Raw genomic sequence first — 21413 nt, forward strand, 5'->3', positions numbered from 1 at the left:
GTTGTTGGTAAACAAGACGCCTTAAAAATGTGGTTTCGAGACTCTCCGTATTTCTGTGTCTCTTTTTTAATTCCACAAATTATACTCAGTTTTTTTTTTTTAAATCATTTAATGAAATGCTCGCTGCATGTTAAGTATATGCGCAAAAATTGAAAGAGAAATGCGAGAAACTTTATTGATATTTATACCACTGAAGATACAGGTAGTGATTTTTTCCTTTTCTGTTGAACTGCTTAAAACTCATTTTTTTTTTTGTTGTTGGTAAGAAAGCGGATATATAATTTCAAATGATAATCAAGACTTGAATAAATCAGTAAATAAAAATTAGAAGTGATTATGAATGTGCTAAACATATTTTATGTTATACTTATAACACCCACGTTTGGAATCTATGTCCAGAACGAATTAAAGAATGTGACTAAACGTCACAACATTTCACCAGCTGAATGGACTGAACCAGATGGAATTTGGAGTTCATTGTTAGAAGAATGGACATTAAGTAATAGGTAAGATCGAATCAGTGATGTATGAAATAAGTAAATAATTGACACTGAATAAAAGTGAAACTTGGTAACGGGAAAAACCATAATTGTATTTTGTAACACTTTCGTGACAAATGATGACTCAATATATCTTGCATATATTTGCAGAGAGACACCGAGTCGAGGTCGAGAGGCTCGAATAATTCAAACAGTTTCACCGCCAAACTTTTACGGACCGCCATCAAATTTACAGCAACAACAATTTCAACAGCCTCAACAACCTTATCATAAATACATACCAACATCCGAGGCATACTTAACTAGACGAATTGGTGAGGCTGTTGAACCCGAGCCAAATTTAAGAAGGCCAAATGAAGGAGTGTCCGGAAAAGTTACTGCTAATGTGATGGGACCACCAAACATGCAACATCAACAGCAACAGCAACAAATTCCTTTAAAACTTCAGGCTCAACATAGACAATATCAATTTAATTCGCCACGTGAAGTGTCGGAAACAGATTTATATCTTCTTGGTGCTATTGAAAAATTGGTATATCGTGTTGATTATATGGAGAAAAGATTAAGACGTACAGAACAACTTGTCTATTATTTGACATCTGGAAATAATCAGAAAATAGAACCAGAACTATGTCCTAAGAATTTCACAAAAATAAACACTGACTGTTATCATTTTGGTGTCAAAGATCGTGTAGATTGGAAAAGTGCAGCACTTAAATGTAAATCCTTAGGAGCTATCCTAGTTGAATTTGAGAAAATTGAGAAATACCAAGATGTAGTTGCACACATTTTAAGTAATCAAGAGTTTCGTGGACATGACTTTTGGATCGGAGGTTTAAATCCTGGATTGTTATGGATATGGTCAACATCGGCACGTCCAGTCAATCCAAATGCAAATATCACATCTATAACTAATAAAACTGAAGCAGTAACAAAAATTCCAGCAAAAGTCCTTAATTCTGCAAACAATTCAACAAAAACAGATCTTCCAACAATCAGCTCAAACTTTCCAGAAATTTCAGGCAATGGAAGATGCTTAAGGCTGTCATATAATCCATCATTATTTAGCTACGGTTATACAGGGCAAGATTGTTCCACAAAGTATTACTTCATGTGTGTGATTCAAGACAAGTCACTTGACAATGAAATTAATCGAATCGCAAAGGAATTAAAGTTAGACATTGAGTAATTATTTTTTAATGAAGGTATTTTTTATTTATTTTAATTTATTTTTATACGAATAAATTTAATTTTTTAATCTACATCCTGATTGTCTTTCTTTGGACATGACATGCTGTACACAAATCCAATTGTATTTGTAATTCCGAAAAAGGCAGCTATGATTGTTGTAAAGAACAAAATCTTATCTCTTGCACCACATTTTAGATGTATTGGAAGTCCGTCATTTTCTTGGAACTTCTGTTGTTTCATTTTGAATTCCTTAAATTCATCATTCCACATTTCCTTAAGTTCTTCATGTTCCTTTGATTCAGCATCCTTTTTATTTGACATTGATCGAATGACTTTTGTGCATTTTTGCAAATTTGGATATGCAAGTCTTATAATTTTACTACTTCTTACGGCAAGCATTTTCCGAGATTTTCTTTTCTTATTTGAATATTTTAATAAAAATCAATGCTAACTTAGATTTTAAATTGATTTATTCTAAACACATTAACTTATAGGTATTTTTGGTATAAAAACAGCGAGTATGTAAATAATCTCAACAATTGTTATTAACTTATAACTAAGAAACATTATTCATCTTTAATATAAGTATTTAAGACAGTCATGACCGCAAATCCTATTGTAAACGCGAGTAGCTGGGATAAACCAGCTGCTCTATTAACACGATTTTGATGCCACCGTGCTTTTTCTCGTGGCAAAACTTCACAGACTGTTACATACAATAATGTACCTCCAGCAATACCTTGCAAAATAGGTAAAAACTTTGAGTCAGCGACCGTATTGAGATCAACTAATCCCATTCCAATTGCTATACCAAGAACACTCCCGAAGGAGAAAACGAAAATAGCAGCAAAATGATGCTTAAATGTTGCACCAGCACTAACGGATAGCTCAACACCAAGACAAAAGCCAACGACAAATTTATGTGAAATTACTGCAGTAAATAATATCATAACTCGAGGTGTTGTATCTTGAATTCCAATGGCTAATCCCTCAATCAATGCATGAACAGATAATGCTGTTAGCATACCAATCACTCCAGCTAAAGTCTGTCTGCAAGGTTCTACATGACTTGTGTGACAAATTCTTTCATTGATTAATTCATCTTCAACATCATGATGATGCTGATGTTCTTCACAAGTTTCTACCTTAGAATTTTCGTTACTTCCGTAGTTATGCACAACTTGATGTTGAGAACTTGTCGAGGATTCATTTGGAACGATTAATTTTCGTTCTTCATCAAAATTATTATGATTATGAGAATGTTGTATTGCCTCTCCACAACAAAAATGAAGCAACTCGTCAGCAAGATATACGAGAAGAAATCCTATACAAAAGACTATTTCAGCAAATCCATGTCCAAGATCTTCACTGACCTGTTTAAAATGATTAAAGAAATAAAATAAACTGAGAATTTTTAAATATCAACAGGAACTTACTTCCGGAAGCATATGAACCAAACTTGTTGCCATAAGAATTCCAGCACCAAAACATAAAAGGAATGTTAGTAATAAAGGAGATCGACGAAGATTATAATTTGTAAATGCTGCCGGAACCAAGCCTATAATCATTGATCCTAAGCCGAGAGTCAACATTGTAACAATTTTAGCCCATTCCGGACTCATGATGATCGTCTGATTTTTATTCTAAGTTATCTACAACTAACTATTTAAATCCCTTGATTATTCGCTTGCTATTACTGTGATGTCACTTCTTATCTGTCAAAAAGAAATAATAATATTTTATTGCTGTATTCATGCCAAATGATTCATAATGATCATGCACAAAAAATTTAAATGCCTCTTACCGAAATGATCTTATGACTAATTAAATTTTAATGCTAATTCACTTAAAGCACATGTAAAAATAATTAATAATTCTCCGTCTTTCTCCTTCTAACTCAGTAACTTAAATGATTTACGTTCAGTCTGACAAAAAATATAATCAACAAAGAGAATAAACAATACAGAGAGTTCTTTATAGAACACAACAAAATTTATTTACTTAGCTAGTATTGAATAGTTTCACATTTTCCAGGTATGACTGTAGTATCACCAATACATTTAAAACATGTGATTGAATAAGAATGAAATGACTTTACCAGCTGTTTTGTATGTTTCTATGTATTATGAAAATGACGTATAGCATGAGTTACACTCAAAGAAAATATTTATGCTAAAGAATTAAATTTTATGTTGACTTGAAAATTTCTTTTTTTGACCGTTAAATAAACATTTAAAAATTTGTTCAGCATAATTTTTGAAAAACAAAAGTTCGTTAAATCTTCAGAATTGTCTTAGAGACAATGAATAATCATGAATTCGTTCATTAATCACACTATTATTCAAATTTATTACTCATAAAATAAATTTCTACATAAAACTGATAAGAAACATCACTCAAAATAGTCATGAGTATTCGAACCTTAGCCTTTCAGTAATAATTGAGTACATATTGGTTGTAATACGCTGATAAACGTTCACAGTACTTAATTTTGATAAGAAAAATTGTATGTACTGAAAACAACACTAGATTTTCAATCTTTATTATCATCACAAAACAATTCCTTCATTAAATTGTCTACATAAATCAACTCTTCTGATGATTGCCATATTTTTGATAAAGCAAAAATAATTTCGACTAGACAAAAAATAATTTTTAATGAAGCATATTGCAAATTCGTGAATCGCATGTCTTTCAACATTTTCACCTGCAGTCATGAATTATTTTACACATTTTTCTCATAAATAAAAGGTAATGAGTTTATTTATGTTAAGTATTATTATCAGGATGAGTGCTTTAAGTTTAACTCATGAATCGCCTTGTCTTATTTATGCTGAATAAAAAGCATTGGATAATCTTAAGTACACTTTTTATTTATGCATACCGCAATCAAGCGCAAACATTCAAATTGCCATATTTAATGCTTAAATTTTCAAACCAAGGAATACTGTAGAGGAATCATGTCAAGGAAGTTTGAAGCGCATTTTATGATGTCCATATTTTTTTGATGGTAAGAGTTTAAAGTCCTGAGAAATTTTATAAAAAATTTGTAAGAAATGAAAACTAGTTCAAAAATCACCAATTTGTAGATCATTAGAAGGAAAGAGCCGATTACTTTGGGGTAAAGGACACATTAGCAGAGGCTAAGCTAGAAACAGGAAGTGAGGGGACAGTCTGACTCCCTTAGGGAAACTAACTTGGGTTGGAGTTTCATCTATCGAGTGAAGAGACTAGACGATACGTTTTGATTCCAGCCTAGAGAAAAGTGTCACCGAAAGCTCACTCACTTAATAGATGTAAAGCTTTTTCACTGACTGCTATTTATATCACCGTTTAAAAAAGTAAAAAACTCGCGTTTTCTAAAAAGAAATGGAAACAAAACTTTTATGCAACTTTTTTTTTCCTTGACATAACTCGTTCTGAAGCCTGCTTTTTTTAATCATTACACACAGTTGTGATAATTCCCATAATTCAACATTTCATATCGCATGTATACAATAAAATGCTTGCAGTTCTAATAAATCAAATTAAGAAAGTAAGAATAAAATTTTATGAAAGAGAAACGATCAAGACAGATAAATTTTATGTTTGTCTATCCTTTCGCTCCCTTGCACCAATTATCAAAATAATTATGCTTTAACTGCATTCAAGCCTTAGTGTACTGTTCGCATAATATAGTAATTAAGTTAATTATTACCGATGGATATTAATGGCAAAGATCAAATCAGAAATAACACCCGATTGAAACAAGTCGATTAATAGGTCAGCATCAGGACGACGGAATTATGACTTGTTTAGTATTTTTTATAACTGTAGTTTAATTAAAACGACTTCCTCATGGATTTATAAATAAATGAAATGTTTATTTATCCGATTTCAAAATCAGACTGAACATTTTATAAGAAAAGGGGTTTTGAACTATGAACAATAAATATTATTTAAATCTCAAATGATCGTTATACCAACTAAGTGGTTTAAATTGTTAAAAAAAGGTTTAAAAATCTGAGAAAATTGAAGAAGTATTCCGTTGAAAAAATCCACTCAGAATAGAATGAATAATTGAAGCTATAATTTTTAACATTAAAAGCAAAAAGGTGTCTGACGTGAACAATCACTGTTGGAACTGACAGTAATAACGTGAATATTTTTGAAATTGAAAGTTCTGTCATTATTATAATTTCATAAAAATAATTTTCCTATGTCCAAAATAAACGCCGGAAGCAAAAAAGAGCAAACTCTAACAATTCAAAGTATTACTATGAAGCATTGTCATTACGTCAAAGTGTTTTATGAAGGAAATCAAATGATATAAATTGGGGAGTCGTCTATATTGCACTTTCATTTGTACTACGAAAATTTACTCATGATTGTTTACGTACGTACTAACAAATGCCAATAAAACAATGTTATCTATACATTGTAGACTAAGTAACAACAAATTGCACAGGGTAGATAATTTAGAGACAATTGACTTCCTAGTGAAGGGTGGAAAAATTGGAAAAACAAAAGAATTTAATGAAATTGAGCATGCGATTATAAATAAAGTAAAGCATATATGTATGCATGTAGAGAGAATATATGTACTTGTAGGAGGAAATGTAGTATTTTAAAGTAGTATCGTACATGTGAATTTAACGCGAAAAATACTTGTTGATGCATGCAAAAATTAGAGGTAGGAAGTAATACCTTGTTGAAGTGAGGAAAATTTAAATTGAATTTCAAAAATTTATTCATGGCACACTTCGATTAATAGAAAAAATGAAAATTTTTATTGCATAACTGCCTAAAAAGGGGACAAAAAATATTTAGTTTTTCACTACCATTACAGAGAATTTATTTGTTTTAGGTATTTTATTCAGAACTGTATAAAAACGAAACTTAAAAGTTTGGTTACTATTTTAAGCTATTTCATTGCCCTCCTATAAGCTTACAAATTATTTGTATTTAATTCCATTTTACCTCATTTAAATCAACAAGGGAAATGTAGAAGAAGCTAAAATAAAATATCAGCATGAAAGTTTTTATTTGAGCCTGTACAATTATAACTTTTTTAAGCAACATAAAACATTATGAGCAAGGGATGAATATAATCCTCGTGCGAATGAAAATATGTTACAATCCATTAGAACAAGTCAAAAGAAAGCTAATCTCAAGTTCAGTTCTATCCAAACTTTTTTGTATCACGACTCACCACGGTAATAAGCCACCACCGAAACCAACAACCGCATACGGTTTATGGCACAAAAATATTTGACGGTACACAGTTTGAACAACACTGATCTATATCTTTTCGACTGACGGTTTACATTAGATTCTAATCCAATTAGAAACTCTGCACAATACAGAGACCTGAGGATGTCTTAAAGACCTGACGCAGTAATATTTTGGACATCCTTGTCATATTGATCACACTCTATGTAGAGATGGCTAAAATAGAATTTACATCATATCAAATATCTAGTCTGTTGCACATCCACTCAACCACATAGGCATTTCTCTCGCACTGACAGACTTGTCTATACATGGCTCAATACTCTAGATTACTCTATGCTCAGACACAAATATGGATTAAATAATTTCTAGCAATAGACTTAATTCCAACCTATAAGCATAATGATACCTTAAAAGCTTTTCATATGCATGTTTTCATCCCTTTTCAAAATAGAAAAAATAAAAAACAAGAAACAACGAAAAGTTGAAACTTTTATGCCTAGCTTATAGTGCATAGAAATAAACAGAAACAGAAATTCATTGCTCTTCCCTCAGTCCTCTTTTTTATGTTGCAAACAATCAAAGCAACTCCACCTCCTACTTATGGATATATTTTTTCCTTCATTCAATTCATGCATTTATGCTTGATGTCTGGCTGTTCTTGTTCTCATTCTCTTTTTTTTGCTGTTAGTTTGAATGAAAACTAAAAGCGAACTATGAAAAAAGAAGGAAAAGATTTTTCAATAGCTGAATGAATTGCTAGAAAGTCGGCAAACAATAAAAAAAATTATCAAAAAGAATGAGAGAGCTTTCAGTTAATGTTTGGCGGTTGCTCGAGAAAGTCGCAAAAGAAGAACTAAAACTGAGTCCAAAAGTTTGTGATTTCTGCGTGTCTGAAAGTATAAATGGAAAATTGGGATAATGGATTCAAGGACTTAGGAATATAACAAAAATAAACCAAACGAGAAAGGAGTAAAGTAGTACAAGTTGTGCTGTTTAGGAATATTATAATTTTATGCACAAGGGCAAATGATTATTAGTGTCATAAAAGCTGATTTTCCTTTTTTAAGCTAATGGAAATTACTTCTTTAATCAGTAGCATTCATGAATTATGCATTATTAATTCGCCCCTATGTCGTGTGTAGCAGCGTGCTAAAGTGTTTTTGATTAATATATTTCAACATTAACTTAACTAGTCCATGCATCGTATCAAAATCAAGCTCAAAAGGGCCAAGATCATAGCAAACTAGTGAAAAAAAATTTTTGTATTCAAATTTAACTTTTTTTGGTGAAAATTTTTCGACGCAAAACTCAGACGAACTTTATTTAGTAGGATCAGCAGTAGATTTTTTGGTGTGTATACAACAGCAAGTAAATTCCTTGTTCTGCACAAAGGAAAAAATTATTTCACAATACGATAAAATTAATTTTCAAAATTATCCTTACGAGGAAAACAGAAGCGCATTTTTGCTGGATTTAATGCTTAGTGAAAGCTCATTAATTGATTCTTAATTATTAAATGAGAAGTGAATCAATTGCTTAGTGATAAAATTAGTTTGTGTCTTAAGAGTGTCTATTGGCACCCAGCAGAGAGCATAAAAGAGTGAAAAATAACATTCCGCAAAAGTGTGCTTAAAAATAATTTGGTTTAGTTTCAAATATAGAAGAGAATTCATTCATAGTTTCGGCAATAACTTCATTGTAGTATTTTTCCAATATAACAACGATACAGCTTAAAAAGGGTTGTTGATTGATTTGTTCCACTTCAAAATTTTTTGCCTAACGAATATAAAAATAAAATAAATAAAATTTCGAGTAAGGGAACCCCAATACCGGTAGTGACATACGGAAGGATTCGTAATATTGTATCGATTTGTTTGTAAAGGCGAAATAATTTACGATGAGATTTGCTGGTAATTTATCAAATTTGTTAAATAATAATGTTAACAGTGATAAGACAACCAACTGTGATAATTCTTGCGATCTATCCGACTCAACGATTGAATCAGTAGCTGAGACAACAAATATCAATAACAACAGTATGATGAGTGATAATTTCAGTAATTGGAACATTAGTGCACGTCACGATATTGGGAATGGATTAATGAAACTCAATAAAAAAGCTTTCACTGTTTTATGCGAGCCTGAAAGTGAAAATAATGAAAATCGTGAATTTCGTCAAGTTCCATCAGCTAGGTGAGTGAACTAAATGTTGTATTTATGTTGTATGTGTCTGTGTATATAACGTCTATAATATTGAAATCTAGAGCATTGATCTAATTTTTTTCATTATTGTAATCCTTCTGTTCTTATTATTGACCTGGATGTGATTTTTTTAATACTAGGTACCCACTACTATCTCTCTCTATATATCTCTTTAACAACATCAAATATTACCGAAATAAAGAATGAAAATTTTTATGGAACAAAATTTCAATTCATTTTTATACAATTTCATCTCATTCATACATCCCCTAAAAATTTTAAAGATTATTAGTCTGGCCACCTACAACCTCTTTCTTCCATTTGCAGACAAATCAGATATAATTATGCCAAACATCATCAGGATTTTAGGCGACGGAAAAAGAATAAGTAAGGGGCCTCATTGGTGCTTCATTTTGCTTTTATCATTCCACCTATGAGGGATTGATAATGAAATCATATCCTTAACATCTTTAATTCATATATGAAGTCAGAAGATTTTAGTCATGGGCTTAGTCGTTCGAAAATTCAGTGTCAGAAATGTGATGTAATTGGCTTTTTTCTCTTTTCCTGGATATTTAGGGTAATATTTAAATAATCTATCTTGTATAGTTCTAAAAAACGAACATTTTGATGTATAATATGTTAAATAAAACACTATAATTAAGCCGAAATTTAGAAAACAAACTCGATTTCTGACACTGAAAATTTGTTACTTAATTTGAATTTTCGGACAAAAATGCTTGTAATTTTATGAATAACGAGTTCTAAGGTACAAAAATTAGTCGTACTTATTCATTTTTTAATTCTATACAATGCAAAATATCAAAAGTTAGTCAAAAACTGGTTTAAAGTAGTTAAATTAATAATTTTTTGTAAAAGCGTTAAGAAAATTTTGAATTTTTCCATACAAATTTTTCGGAGTTTACAACAACAAAAATATTCACAAAAATTCGAAAAAAATTAAAATTAATAGCTTAATTTGTTAATTAATGAACTGGAATAGAACTAGAGGCTGTATTTATGTTGCCTTTTTGTGTTTTGATACTCAGATTATTTAACAGAAGTCGTTTTTTAAACTTTTGAGTGATTTTAGAAAATGGAACTGTTTTTTCGTCTAAGCCCTCATATAAACTATAAAAAGCTCTTTGGTTTTTACACTTTTTACATTTTATACATAAGTGATATGTAAATCAGTGGTGGAAAATCTTATTTTGTGTCACGGCTCATTATGTCAATTTTTGGTATTTTGAAACTTTCGCGACTCAAACTTTAAATGTTGGACGTCATTGATGACTCGAGCTTTTGTCTTTTTGCTCTATCAAATTCCATTAATCTAATGAGCAATATCTGACGTAGTCCTTTTAAAAGTTTTGTAATTTACTATTCAAATTATTATACAATTGGGTTTTTGGGACATTCATTATCAATTCCTCGTAATCATATGACTTGTCACTATTAAATAGAATTGTTAAGCTATTTGCATGATTTGCTGGATGAAAAAAGCATGATTACATAGCAAAAAAGGAGAGAAAAAGCATATTTTATAGAAAATAGAGTTGCATGACTTTATGGAATTAATGAATTAAATTAATATTTTTATCCGTTATTACTGAATACTTCCTGTGCCAATTTCCTTTTCTTTATAATTTAGCTTGTAAACATTTAAACTAGATAATTGTATGGCATTTTTAACCACAAAAGAAAATTGTTAGAATTTCACTTCTTTTAGCCCTGAAATGCCTGTGCAACAACCCCATTCTGTACGCAATCTGTGTTATTTGTTGTCAATAAATTCACCTTGATTACCATTAGAAATGCATGAACTACAATATATGTAGTTAGAAGTTTAATATACGCAAATACACGACGCAATCAAAATTCCTTACAGACAGAATTTTCAATACATAAAAACGAAAGTTGATTTAAGGAACGAAATAGTCACGTGTATTATGCATATAATAACTTGCACCATAACAACACATTTATTAGAATGGATTAGAATATATTCAGCGCATTTTTCAAAAAAGATCAATATGTTTTTGACCTGTTATTATGTCTGTCTGATTCACATATCGAAATTTGACTTAAAAATAAATCTCAGTTGTTAATTGAAGCTGTTGGATATTTGTGAATGAATATGCAAATCTAGGTTAAAAATTAAGGTAACAGCTAAAACAACCTTGACTTTAAACATGAGAATCATGCATAAGTACGCATAAAAATCTCATGTTTCAGGTTGTCATGAATCTAAAATATCGAGCAATAAAATTTATAGATATCGTTTGAAAAATGCGCTTTATCCACCAATGCTCCAAATGGAACTAAATTTTAATACTTCCATTATTCACATGCATGTTTAGCTTTTGCCTGTTTACCACTGTTGCTGGCTTTATTTTTATTATAATTTCCTGCTTCATTCGTATTAGAGCTATCATCTTCATACATTCTAATTTTACAGACCACCAGTCTCAATTTGGATCCTTAACTGTCGATACGATTGCATCACAAGAGTCGCGAAATCATTAGGATACAAAATTGTCCGTCCAAATAATATTCAAGTACCAAACAAATCCCTAGTGGAATTTAATTACGAATTAAGATTAGCAAATTCTCGAAAGCAAGAAAATGATATGTGGAATTTATGTTGGACCGATTCACTTGTTGCTGTGGACTTTTGTCGTGAGATGAGACGATTTCAGAAAATCAATGTAAGCAGTTGTACAACTTAACAGTCCTCTAAAGAATTTAATTAATTGTTCATTTCCTATTAATTAAGCATTTTCCCGGAATGTTTGAAATATGTCGTAAAGACTTGCTCGCGAGGAACTTGAATCGCATGTTGAAACTTTTTCCAAATGACTACAATATTTTTCCAAAATCTTGGTGCTTTCCCGCTGAGTAAGTTCATGTTTTTTGTTGCCTAATTTTATGTCAATTCCATTGTTTCGCTTTCTTCTTACACATTAGCCTGGGTGATGCGATTCAGTACAGTCGTCAATACAAAAATAAAACATTTATTATAAAGCCAGATCAAGGATCGCAAGGTCGAGGAATTTGGTTGACAAAGAATTTGAAGGAAGTAAAAATCAATGAGAGAATGATATGTCAAGTTTATCTTAATAAGCCATTACTAATCGATGGCTATAAATTTGATCTTCGTGTATACTGTCTCATTACATCTTTAGATCCACTTCGTATATTCGTTTATAATGAAGGATTAGCAAGGTATAGTAATGCTTGCTCATTTTTTTAAATGTAATTTCCTTTTATCACGATTAAACTCTTTTTTTTTGGTTTCTACTTGGATTAAAATGATATAGGTTTGCAACAACGAAATATCGTGAGCCATCTGATTACAATTCCGGAAATATGTTTATGCATTTAACAAACTATTCTGTAAATAAACATAGCAGAATGTATTCAACGGATGATGAAGTTGGCACCAAACGGAAAATTTCAACACTTAATCGAATTTTGGCGAATGAAGGATATGACGTCGCTGAATTATGGTCAAATATTGATGATGTCATTATCAAAACTGTGCTAAGTGCACTGCCAATGTTAAAACATAATTATAATGCATGTTTTCCTTCTCACGACATGGTTCAAGCGTGCTTTGAATTGCTCGGAATGGATATACTGATTGATTCAAAAATGAGACCTTTCATCCTAGAAGTTAATCACTCGCCTAGTTTTCATACCAATGAGCAAGTCGACAAGGAGGTCAAGGAGCAATTGATTCGAGATACTTTTGTGATATTGAATCTTACACAGGATATTAGGAAGAAGGTAATGACTGATTAGATTTAGTTGGGTTATGACGTCCAATCTTTATGTTGTTGGAGTGTGAAACTCAATACTTACATATTTATTGATAAGTATAATAACAAGAACTTCCTTTCGAATTTGATAAATGAGATGTTTATTCTATGAAATTCTAATTCAGACTAAATATGTTTATGAAGGGGAATAACAACTATAAAAGGGGAAAGCAACTAATTGCAGTTATATACTATTTAAATATAAAATAACCGTTGAAATATTCATAACAGACTTAAACATATTCTTCTTTGTATTATGTAGGTTCTTGAAGAAGACCGTAAACGTATACGTGATCGTTTGCTGCAAAGGATAAAGGATACAAAAGACAGTAATAATAATACAGTTAATAAGGACGATGATGATGATTCTCAATCTGACGTTTACCTTGATAAGCATAATAGTTGGTCACAACAAATAGCATGGGAAGATACACATCTCGGTGGATTTCGACGAATAATGCCATGTTATAATGAGTATACTCGTTATCAAAAGTTTTACGTTCAGCAGAATCAATTGTCAGTTTATTCAGAAACGGCAGCAAGTAAGAGGAGAGAAGAATGTGCAAAGCAGCAACGAATTGAATTGGAGGAAAAATTTAAGCACAATCAAGCAATTTTGAGACATTTTCGGTATTCAAAAACTTTAGGTGAAGGAGATGAGATTGTAAGGAAGAAAAAGGCAAAAAAGAATAAAAGAAATTACTTTAAACCTGATGATGTAATTGAGCATGACGAACGAGAAAGATTTGCTTCTATGGCACAACGTGAATATCTTGTCAAGAGTGTTGGGTTGTTACAAAATGTAAGTTCCTTAAATCTCGATAATCTATTCTTCTAAATTATAAGGAAAATTTCATTACAGATATACGTCAATTTCCATAAAGCAAATTTAATCACAGATTCTGACCGTCGGAAATATAAAGATCTCTTTGCAAAAACAATAGCCAATGAAATGTCCAATAGTCTACCAGTTTTAGGATCTTTGCCACCAGCTCAATCAAAAAATTCCAAGTTTAGTAAATCGTCATTACCAATTTCAATGCCAACAAATTTAAATACTTTGATCGAAAATGAAACTGCCACAAATTCCACAAATCCAAGTACCAATGCACAAAGTAGTAACGAAAGTTCTAGTATAATGGGCCACATGAACAACTTGATAAATTGTTCAGAAGTTCCAGTTGTAATTCGACCACAATTGCCATGTTTAGCGCCAAGCAAGACACATGGCGGAACCAATAAAGCTCAACTCGCCAGACAAGTTACAAATGTTATCAGAAGGCACAATATAGAAGCGAGACAACAAATTACAGACAAGATTATCTAGCAATAATTTTTATGAAAAATGATATTTAAATAAATTACAGTAATAAAATGGAAGTAAAATGACTATATTGAAGCTATTTCCTTATTTAAAAAAGTTTTGTTCTCTAACAGCACTGCTGATTTGCTAGGGTACCGCTATCTTTGAAGGCGCAGCGACGGTTGATTTCGACCCATTTTTACTGCAGGTGCGTTTAATGGAATATGATGCTGCAAATGCCCTAATGATAAGGTCTGAATTCAATTGATTGAGCTGAGATTAAGATCCGGATATCATTGAATCAATCGTCTATTGTCTACGTAGATCATTACGGGTATGTAAAATACATTTACAGACAAAACTGTTGATCCACATCCAATCTTGACCCTATAAAACTATTAAAAGTATAAAAAAAAATGAATTAATTTTTTAAAATTTTTATTAAAATATTTCTTGTGTTGCTTGCAGTTTCTTCATCTTTTCTTGAAATAACTAGAACCTTTTTTCCATACACAAAAAATGAACAAGCCTTATTTTTTACAATGCTTTGACTATCATTAAAACTTTTGTCTTCTACAATTTTTGGATGTCCTTTTTTCACTGCATGACTTTATACATGAGCAAGATTGAATTTTACTATATTTTTCGTCTTATGTTAACATGTTATGCAAAACAAAACTTCTAATGGATAATCAATAAACATTTTCCTTCTTTTTTTGATGATGTCTCTCATACATCACAGAATTTTCAATAACTGCTCAAAATACTCTTCGAAAAAAATTTCGTATCCTCTTCTCTAATGTGATGAATAAAAAAAAGCACTGTATATATGCAGAAGCATTTTTACACTTTCATTTTTTATGGAAGCAATTTCCGATATAGATAATTTTTAAGATGTACTCCTTCCTCTTACATTATTTAACTTAATGCGAAAAGGTTGACATAGAATTTTTCTTCGCTTCATTTTCATGGACTCGTTTTTTATCAATTTAGATAGGTATGATGATATACTTTAAAGTATAAAATTTCAACTCGTGAATATGCAATTTTGGAAATATCTTAAAGGTGCACATCATTAAAGATTCAACGACTCATTTTTGTAGTGTTGTCTAGGAAACACATAGATCATAGAATCTATAAAGATTCTTTCTCAATCAGGTCTACTGATGCCTTTTGTCAAGATCAAGATAGTTAGATGCCTAATTATTCTTGATATATTCTTTTTTCAAAGATCATGCATATCTAAGTGATCATAGTTTTAACAAATTAAAGGATCTAAATATCCTGATCAATAAAATTATCCTCAGCAAGCCAAAAAAAAAAATTGATCTTGGTCAAACGTTTCTACCATCATATAAGCAGGTCTGCTATTAATATTTTTTATGGACGAGGCAAACAGCACCATTGTGCCACAAATTCTATCTGAATTCATCATACGGCATTATACAATTCTGAAGTGAATTGAACACATGAATGGAACCCGAGTGAACTAAAATACGTTACAACTAAAGACAAGCTAATGATCAGTTCTAATGGTTCTGTGTTCACAAGGGGAATTAAAGAATATGTCAACTTTTGCATCATCTCATTATAATTTTCTTAATCAATAATTTTCATTCGTTTCCTCAAAAGGTTTTCTTCAAAAAAGAACTTTGATTTTTTGTTGTGAAAAAAGGATTAATATTTTCATCAGAAAAACTAAATAATATGGCAACATTTATACAATTTTATTTTTAGTTGTGATGATGATTTGAAAAAAATTAAATTGGTTTTAATATTCTTCTTGTAAAAGAAGCACTGCTCCTTTCATAATGTTAGAGAGATAAGATTATTATCTGTAAATGATCAAAATACGGAAAAAGTCATTTCTCATCTCGATAATCTCATTAAAATTGGACAGTTCTAATTAATACTTGCTTTAATAATAATAACATAAATCTGTATCTTGAAAACATGATACATAGTCGTCAATTTCTTTACTACTGTAGTTCATCATCACTAAAGTATTTTTTTCTCATTTCATAGTTTATAAAAGTTTCAATTTACAATTCCAGTCAGTATGTGAAAGTGACGGATTATACATTATCTGCTGCTTAAAATTGCTGTCAAAAAATATTTCAAACCGACAAAATCGGCTGCCGTAGCTTAAATAACAAGATGTAATTTAGATTTTGAGAACAAGTGGGACAAGAATTTTTAGCATCAAATAGTATATCCATCATAAAAAATTATGAAATCTATTTTGAGTAAAAAGTTCCAACGAAAATATATTTAATTTGCTTTATGTAAAAAAATGAAATCTACTGACAGTATAGTTAAAATTTCTATGTCCAAAATGGTTAAAAACAGAAGAATAGTTAATTAGGTATAAAATTTAGTTTACTTAAAACCAATCTTGTAATAATAAAATTAATAAAAAAAATCTCCATACACAAGATTTTCTCCTCATCTCATCCAGATTCATCCAGCCAAAACTCATTAAAGCGTTCCGTAATGTACAGCTTATCATTATTCTATATACCAAGACATTTGTTTTCTTTTCATTTTAACTCACTAATTAATTCATCATCCAATATATGTAATGATTTTTGCATAATTTCAACATTTGTAAGGCATTTAATCATTTCTTAAAAAATCTTTCTTCCTCTTTCTTTCGATGTCCATTTCTTTAAATCCACTATAATCATCTCTTTTATTCTTAGTTTGTGTCACTTTCAATATTTCTTATTAACATAATAATAATCATTATTATTACTTCTTTTATTTAAAAGTTTCACTTGAGTCAAATTATGTAATCACTTAATTTATGCACTTTACTGAAACATTAAATTCTATGGTTTGAACTTCACCATAGGAATATTTTTTGATGCGAGGCACTTATCACAACACCATTCAGCATAAACTTCAAAGTGAATTAATTGATACGCTGCCTCTGTTAATCCACTGCATGTGCTGCAAAACAGAGAGATAAAAAATCACATTTTAAAAAGATGTTAAAGGAAATGAAATTATGAAGGATCTTACCGATGAAACCAAAAATTGCAACCAGATTCACATAAAAGTCCTTGATCATTGTCATGTACTTCTTTATGGCAAACGCCACATGGGTATATTGGCGGTGCATTGGGATTTTGAGGATTGAAGACCATTGGCGTATCGGCAGGATATACTTTTCCGGCACTTACAGGCATTGGTTTATGTCCTGGAAACATTGACATTTGTCCGCTTCCTTGCATTCCTGGCATATTGGGATTATTTCCCATCATTGGATTTCCCATATTTTGTCCCATGCCTTGTACATTGCCCATATTCGGTCCCATATTTCCCATATTACCTCCCATGTTGCCTGGATGAATCATTTGATTGTTTGGATTCATATTTGAACTATTTGAATTAGCTGGATTCCCTAGATTTGATGGTCCATTATTGCTTCCAGGTAAATTGTTATTGCTATTGTTCGGACCATGATGAGGCGTCGTTGGAGAGTTATTGATGTTTGCCGTCACTGGAGGTCCATTACTACTATTATTACTATTAATTTGATTACTAAGATTAGGATTGTTGTTATTGTTCATCATATTTGGCCCCGAATTAATCGGATTCATATTCTGTAGTGGAGGCATGTTCATTGGATGATGTGGCGATTGTTGAGGAGGATTTACATTTATTGGCATTCCATTCATTCTATTTCCTGGCGGCATAGAAGGACTGTGCATCGGATGATTACCTAAAGGGGGACCGTTATTCATATTTGGACCTGGACCGCTTCCTGTAAAAGCAAGTTAGAATGTCATGTTAAAATTGTTTCTACTTAAATTTAAAGAAATCATACCTAGAGGACTACTAATCGTATTCATTGGTGATCCTAACGGTTGAAGCATTTGAGGGCCACTAAGCGGACTTCCTGACATTGATCGTCCCATAACAGAAGGCATTCCACCACTCATAGGTGACATAGAGTTTGGACCCATCGGACTTAATCCGCCCATTTGAGCCATTGGTGACATTCCGCCTCGATTATTCATATGTGGATTCATTGGATTCATTCCTGGACCTAAATGAGGAGGTCCTCCCATCATCATTGGTGACATACCACGCATTGGTGGCCCGCCCATATGATGATTATAAGGCATATGAGGATGATGATTCATATGCATGTGATTCATTGAACTCATTGAGCTCGTTTGTGGTGGAGTATCATCGAATGGATTAGACGCAATTATAGTATCTCCATATCCGCTTAAAGGAGGAGGAAGTAAATCTGCTGGCGTAGGAGGTGGTGTTGGTTGTATTGCATTATTTGCTGCATTTGCATTAGTTTTCCTTCGCTTTTTTGGATTGGTTGGTGCGCTAGGCATTTGTGTTTCTGTTGGTGGCTTAAAATCTGCTGGGCACATTGGCGGTCCTCCTCGATGATACATGTCGGGATTTCTTGCCATACCCAAATTGTTCATACTTTTTTCTTTTTTTGAAATTCTGCTTGGCGCGTCTTTCGATTTAATCTTGACGCCACTAGTGATACCAAAGGTTGTGTGGATCTACAATCAATGAGGCTGATTTTCTATTCCCAAGATTTATATATATCACTTGCTGGATGTTTCTTTTCCTAATTAATATTCAATTGTAAAGTAGCAGTCATTTTGATCCTAAAATAGAATTGGAATAGATTGTTAAATGTTTTATTGGATTTTGAACGTGTATCTCTGGAAGTTTGATTTGACGTTTTAAGCATAAATCAAAACATCCAGTAAATTAAAATATTATGCGTTTTCAATCAAATCTAAACGTGATTTAACAAATTTACTGATTATTATACAATAAAATGAATTAAAACTTACATTTATGTTCTTATTATAATATTATAAAGCAACAAATTATACGGCATAAAAAGAAATGAAAATAACTTTTGTTGCTCTATGAATTTTTTCTCCTTATACTATCAATCTGACTGTTTTGAACATTTTAATGACAAATTGTCATACTTTCTTCACGATTTTCCGATAATTTCTTAGTTAATTTCATTTATTGTGATCACTTTTTACAACATTTATGATTTTTAAGCTTCTAAAAAAATTTATTTTTTCTTTAAGATTTGAATTTTTTTTATACGTTACACATAATTTTACATTCAATTCCTTTATACCCCTTAGTATTTTTAAAAATAAGGGGTATGTCGTAGTAAAACTTTCTCAAAAAAATTCCAACATTACAAAAATCATAAAATTTAATTTAAACTAATATTTATTACTTTAATCGTAATGGGATCTAAGAAAAATATGGTTACAGATTGCCTTCTAGCCAAAGTCAATTTTCCTCTGTACGCAGCAGAAATGCTAACTAGCAGGTAAGACTTGAATTATTCCTTGTTATTAAACTTGACTATTAATAATCCAATTATCCAATAACTAGACATTTGTTAGTTGCTGGTGGTGGAGGTTCCGCAAAAACGGGTGTCGCAAATGGATTTGAGATCTACGAACTATATCATAATGGTAAATTTTTTGTGGCGGAAGAAATACAAAGACATGAGACTGGATCTCGAGCAGTGATGAATATGTCAATGAAAATAATGGATAAAAAGACAGTGCTAGTTGCTGGACAAGAAAGTCACAGTCAAATGTTTATAGTTACACCGAAAGTAGGACAAATTCCACCAAAAGAAAATGCCACAACGACAAATAGACGAGAATCTTCAGCTGAAGTCCGACAAAGAAGACGTACAGAATCGACAAGTCAAGATACACCGAAAACATCATCGACTTCTACTGATTCGAGTGGGAAACAAATGAAACGGGTATATTTTGAAATTAAACCTGGAGATTCAATTCAAACTGATTTCTTTGAACGCGAGCCTTTACAAAGAGTCGTAAGAATAAGTATGAATGGAAAATTTATGGCTACAGGCGGATTAGATGGTCACGTTCGGGTATGGAATTTTCCTCGAATGACACCATTGCATGACATTCAAGCTCATCAAAAAGAATTGGACGATATCGATTTTAGTCCTGATAGTAAGCATGTAATATCAATTGCTAAAGATGGAGTTGCTGCTGTTTGGTCAGTAAGCAATGGACGTGAAGTAATGAAACTTCAGTGGACACCACCAGAAAATGTTAAATATTTATACAAGAGGTGTCGATATGCTACAATTGAGGGCAATCCTGACAAGTATAGACTTTTTACAATTTCTAATCCACTGCAGAAAGCTGGAAAGCAACGAGGGTTTTTACAGCAATGGAACATTGAAACTGGTCGGTTGAATAATATTGTTCCAATTGATGAAAGTCTTTCAGCACTGTCAGTTCGTGATGACGGAAGATTCCTTGCTGTTGGAACCATGTTTACTGGCTCTGTCATGATTTATATAGCATTTAGTTTACAACAAGTTCTATATGTTCCTAATGCCCATTCAATGTTTGTAACTGGTCTTGAATTTATTCCTGTCCTGAACAAAGATGCACCACCAATATCCAGCGACACAGAAGCATCTGTTGTTTCATATTCTGTTGATAATCGAATTTGCATCCATAGCTTACAGTATAGACGTAAGTTATTGATTTTTAAAAGTTTAATTAATTATTCATGAAAAATTTTTTTTTTCATTTCAGATACTTTACCTGCTTGGGCTGCAATAATTCTCATAGTCGTCATTCTGTTTCTCACATTTTTGTTGTGTTCCTATTTCCAAATTTAAATTGTTTTGTGACTGATGCAAAAAGTTTTAAATAAATTTTATTACTTATTAATCTTAAGTATATTAAGTTCCTTTATTCATTATCAATTTGGCGTCTCCTTCGAAAACTATAACATCATTTTGGATACATTTATATCTAGCTTTAATAATTTTCCTTACCTCCACAAGTTCAATATTAAATTCTATTGGGATGTCAACATAACATTTTGCTGGAAATGAAAAGTTCTGAGAGATGACAATTGTTCCATCACCCGGCAATTTACTTCCCATCATTCCTGCTATGATACTATTGAGAAAAGCTCCATTGACAAACGATTTTTGACCGCCTTTATGAATCTTATTAGAATCACATGTTAAAGATGAAAATGCGTCTAAATGATGCTGATTAATTACTCTTATTTCCTTCACACTATCTCCCAATTTAAAAGACGTCCAAAGTGCACGGAATAATCTCATTTATGATTCAATATTATGATTTTTTTGAGAGA

At 31.5% G+C, this 21413-nt stretch overlaps 5 protein-coding genes across 5 annotated transcripts; 3 read left to right on the forward strand and 2 right to left on the reverse strand.

Annotated features, from left to right (window-relative positions):
* The first annotated feature begins 206 nt into the window (after positions 1-206).
* Positions 207-1699, forward strand: LOC139087205 (uncharacterized). Its single transcript, XM_070635956.1, has 2 exons — positions 207-506; positions 651-1699. Exons 1-2 carry the CDS (start codon positions 337-339, stop codon positions 1687-1689), a joined length of 1209 nt encoding a protein of 402 aa, XP_070492057.1. The 5' UTR covers positions 207-336; the 3' UTR covers positions 1690-1699.
* Positions 1700-2139: 440 nt separating this feature from the next.
* On the reverse strand, positions 2140-3625 carry Zip88E (Zinc/iron regulated transporter-related protein 88E). The gene is made up of 3 exons (XM_070635957.1): positions 3496-3625; positions 3128-3406; positions 2140-3064 (listed from the first exon to the last, which is right to left on the reverse strand). The coding sequence occupies exons 2-3, from the start codon at positions 3311-3313 to the stop codon at positions 2258-2260; spliced, it is 993 nt and encodes a 330-aa protein (XP_070492058.1). The 5' UTR covers positions 3314-3406; positions 3496-3625; the 3' UTR covers positions 2140-2257.
* Positions 3626-8456: 4831 nt separating this feature from the next.
* Positions 8457-14255, forward strand: LOC139087284 (tubulin polyglutamylase ttll6-like). Its single transcript, XM_070636055.1, has 8 exons — positions 8457-9098; positions 9435-9494; positions 11566-11815; positions 11884-12005; positions 12075-12332; positions 12428-12896; positions 13191-13730; positions 13791-14255. Exons 1-8 carry the CDS (start codon positions 8803-8805, stop codon positions 14253-14255), a joined length of 2460 nt encoding a protein of 819 aa, XP_070492156.1. The 5' UTR covers positions 8457-8802.
* Positions 14256-14652: 397 nt separating this feature from the next.
* On the reverse strand, positions 14653-19301 carry pygo (pygopus family PHD finger). Its single transcript, XM_070635988.1, has 4 exons — positions 19070-19301; positions 18064-18877; positions 17256-18000; positions 14653-17183 (listed from the first exon to the last, which is right to left on the reverse strand). Exons 2-4 carry the CDS (start codon positions 18683-18685, stop codon positions 17063-17065), a joined length of 1488 nt encoding a protein of 495 aa, XP_070492089.1. The 5' UTR covers positions 18686-18877; positions 19070-19301; the 3' UTR covers positions 14653-17062.
* A 106-nt stretch (positions 19302-19407) lies between these two features.
* Positions 19408-20983, forward strand: LOC139087286 (guanine nucleotide-exchange factor SEC12). Its single transcript, XM_070636056.1, has 3 exons — positions 19408-19575; positions 19641-20776; positions 20840-20983. Exons 1-3 carry the CDS (start codon positions 19490-19492, stop codon positions 20923-20925), a joined length of 1308 nt encoding a protein of 435 aa, XP_070492157.1. The 5' UTR covers positions 19408-19489; the 3' UTR covers positions 20926-20983.
* The last annotated feature ends 430 nt before the right edge of the window (positions 20984-21413 follow it).

This window comes from Chironomus tepperi, unplaced genomic scaffold, assembly GCF_022539635.2.
Source record: "Chironomus tepperi strain 1889 unplaced genomic scaffold, CSIRO-AGI_Ctep_v1 contig_100, whole genome shotgun sequence".
In the NCBI taxonomy this organism is placed as follows: Eukaryota; Metazoa; Arthropoda; class Insecta; order Diptera; family Chironomidae; genus Chironomus; species Chironomus tepperi.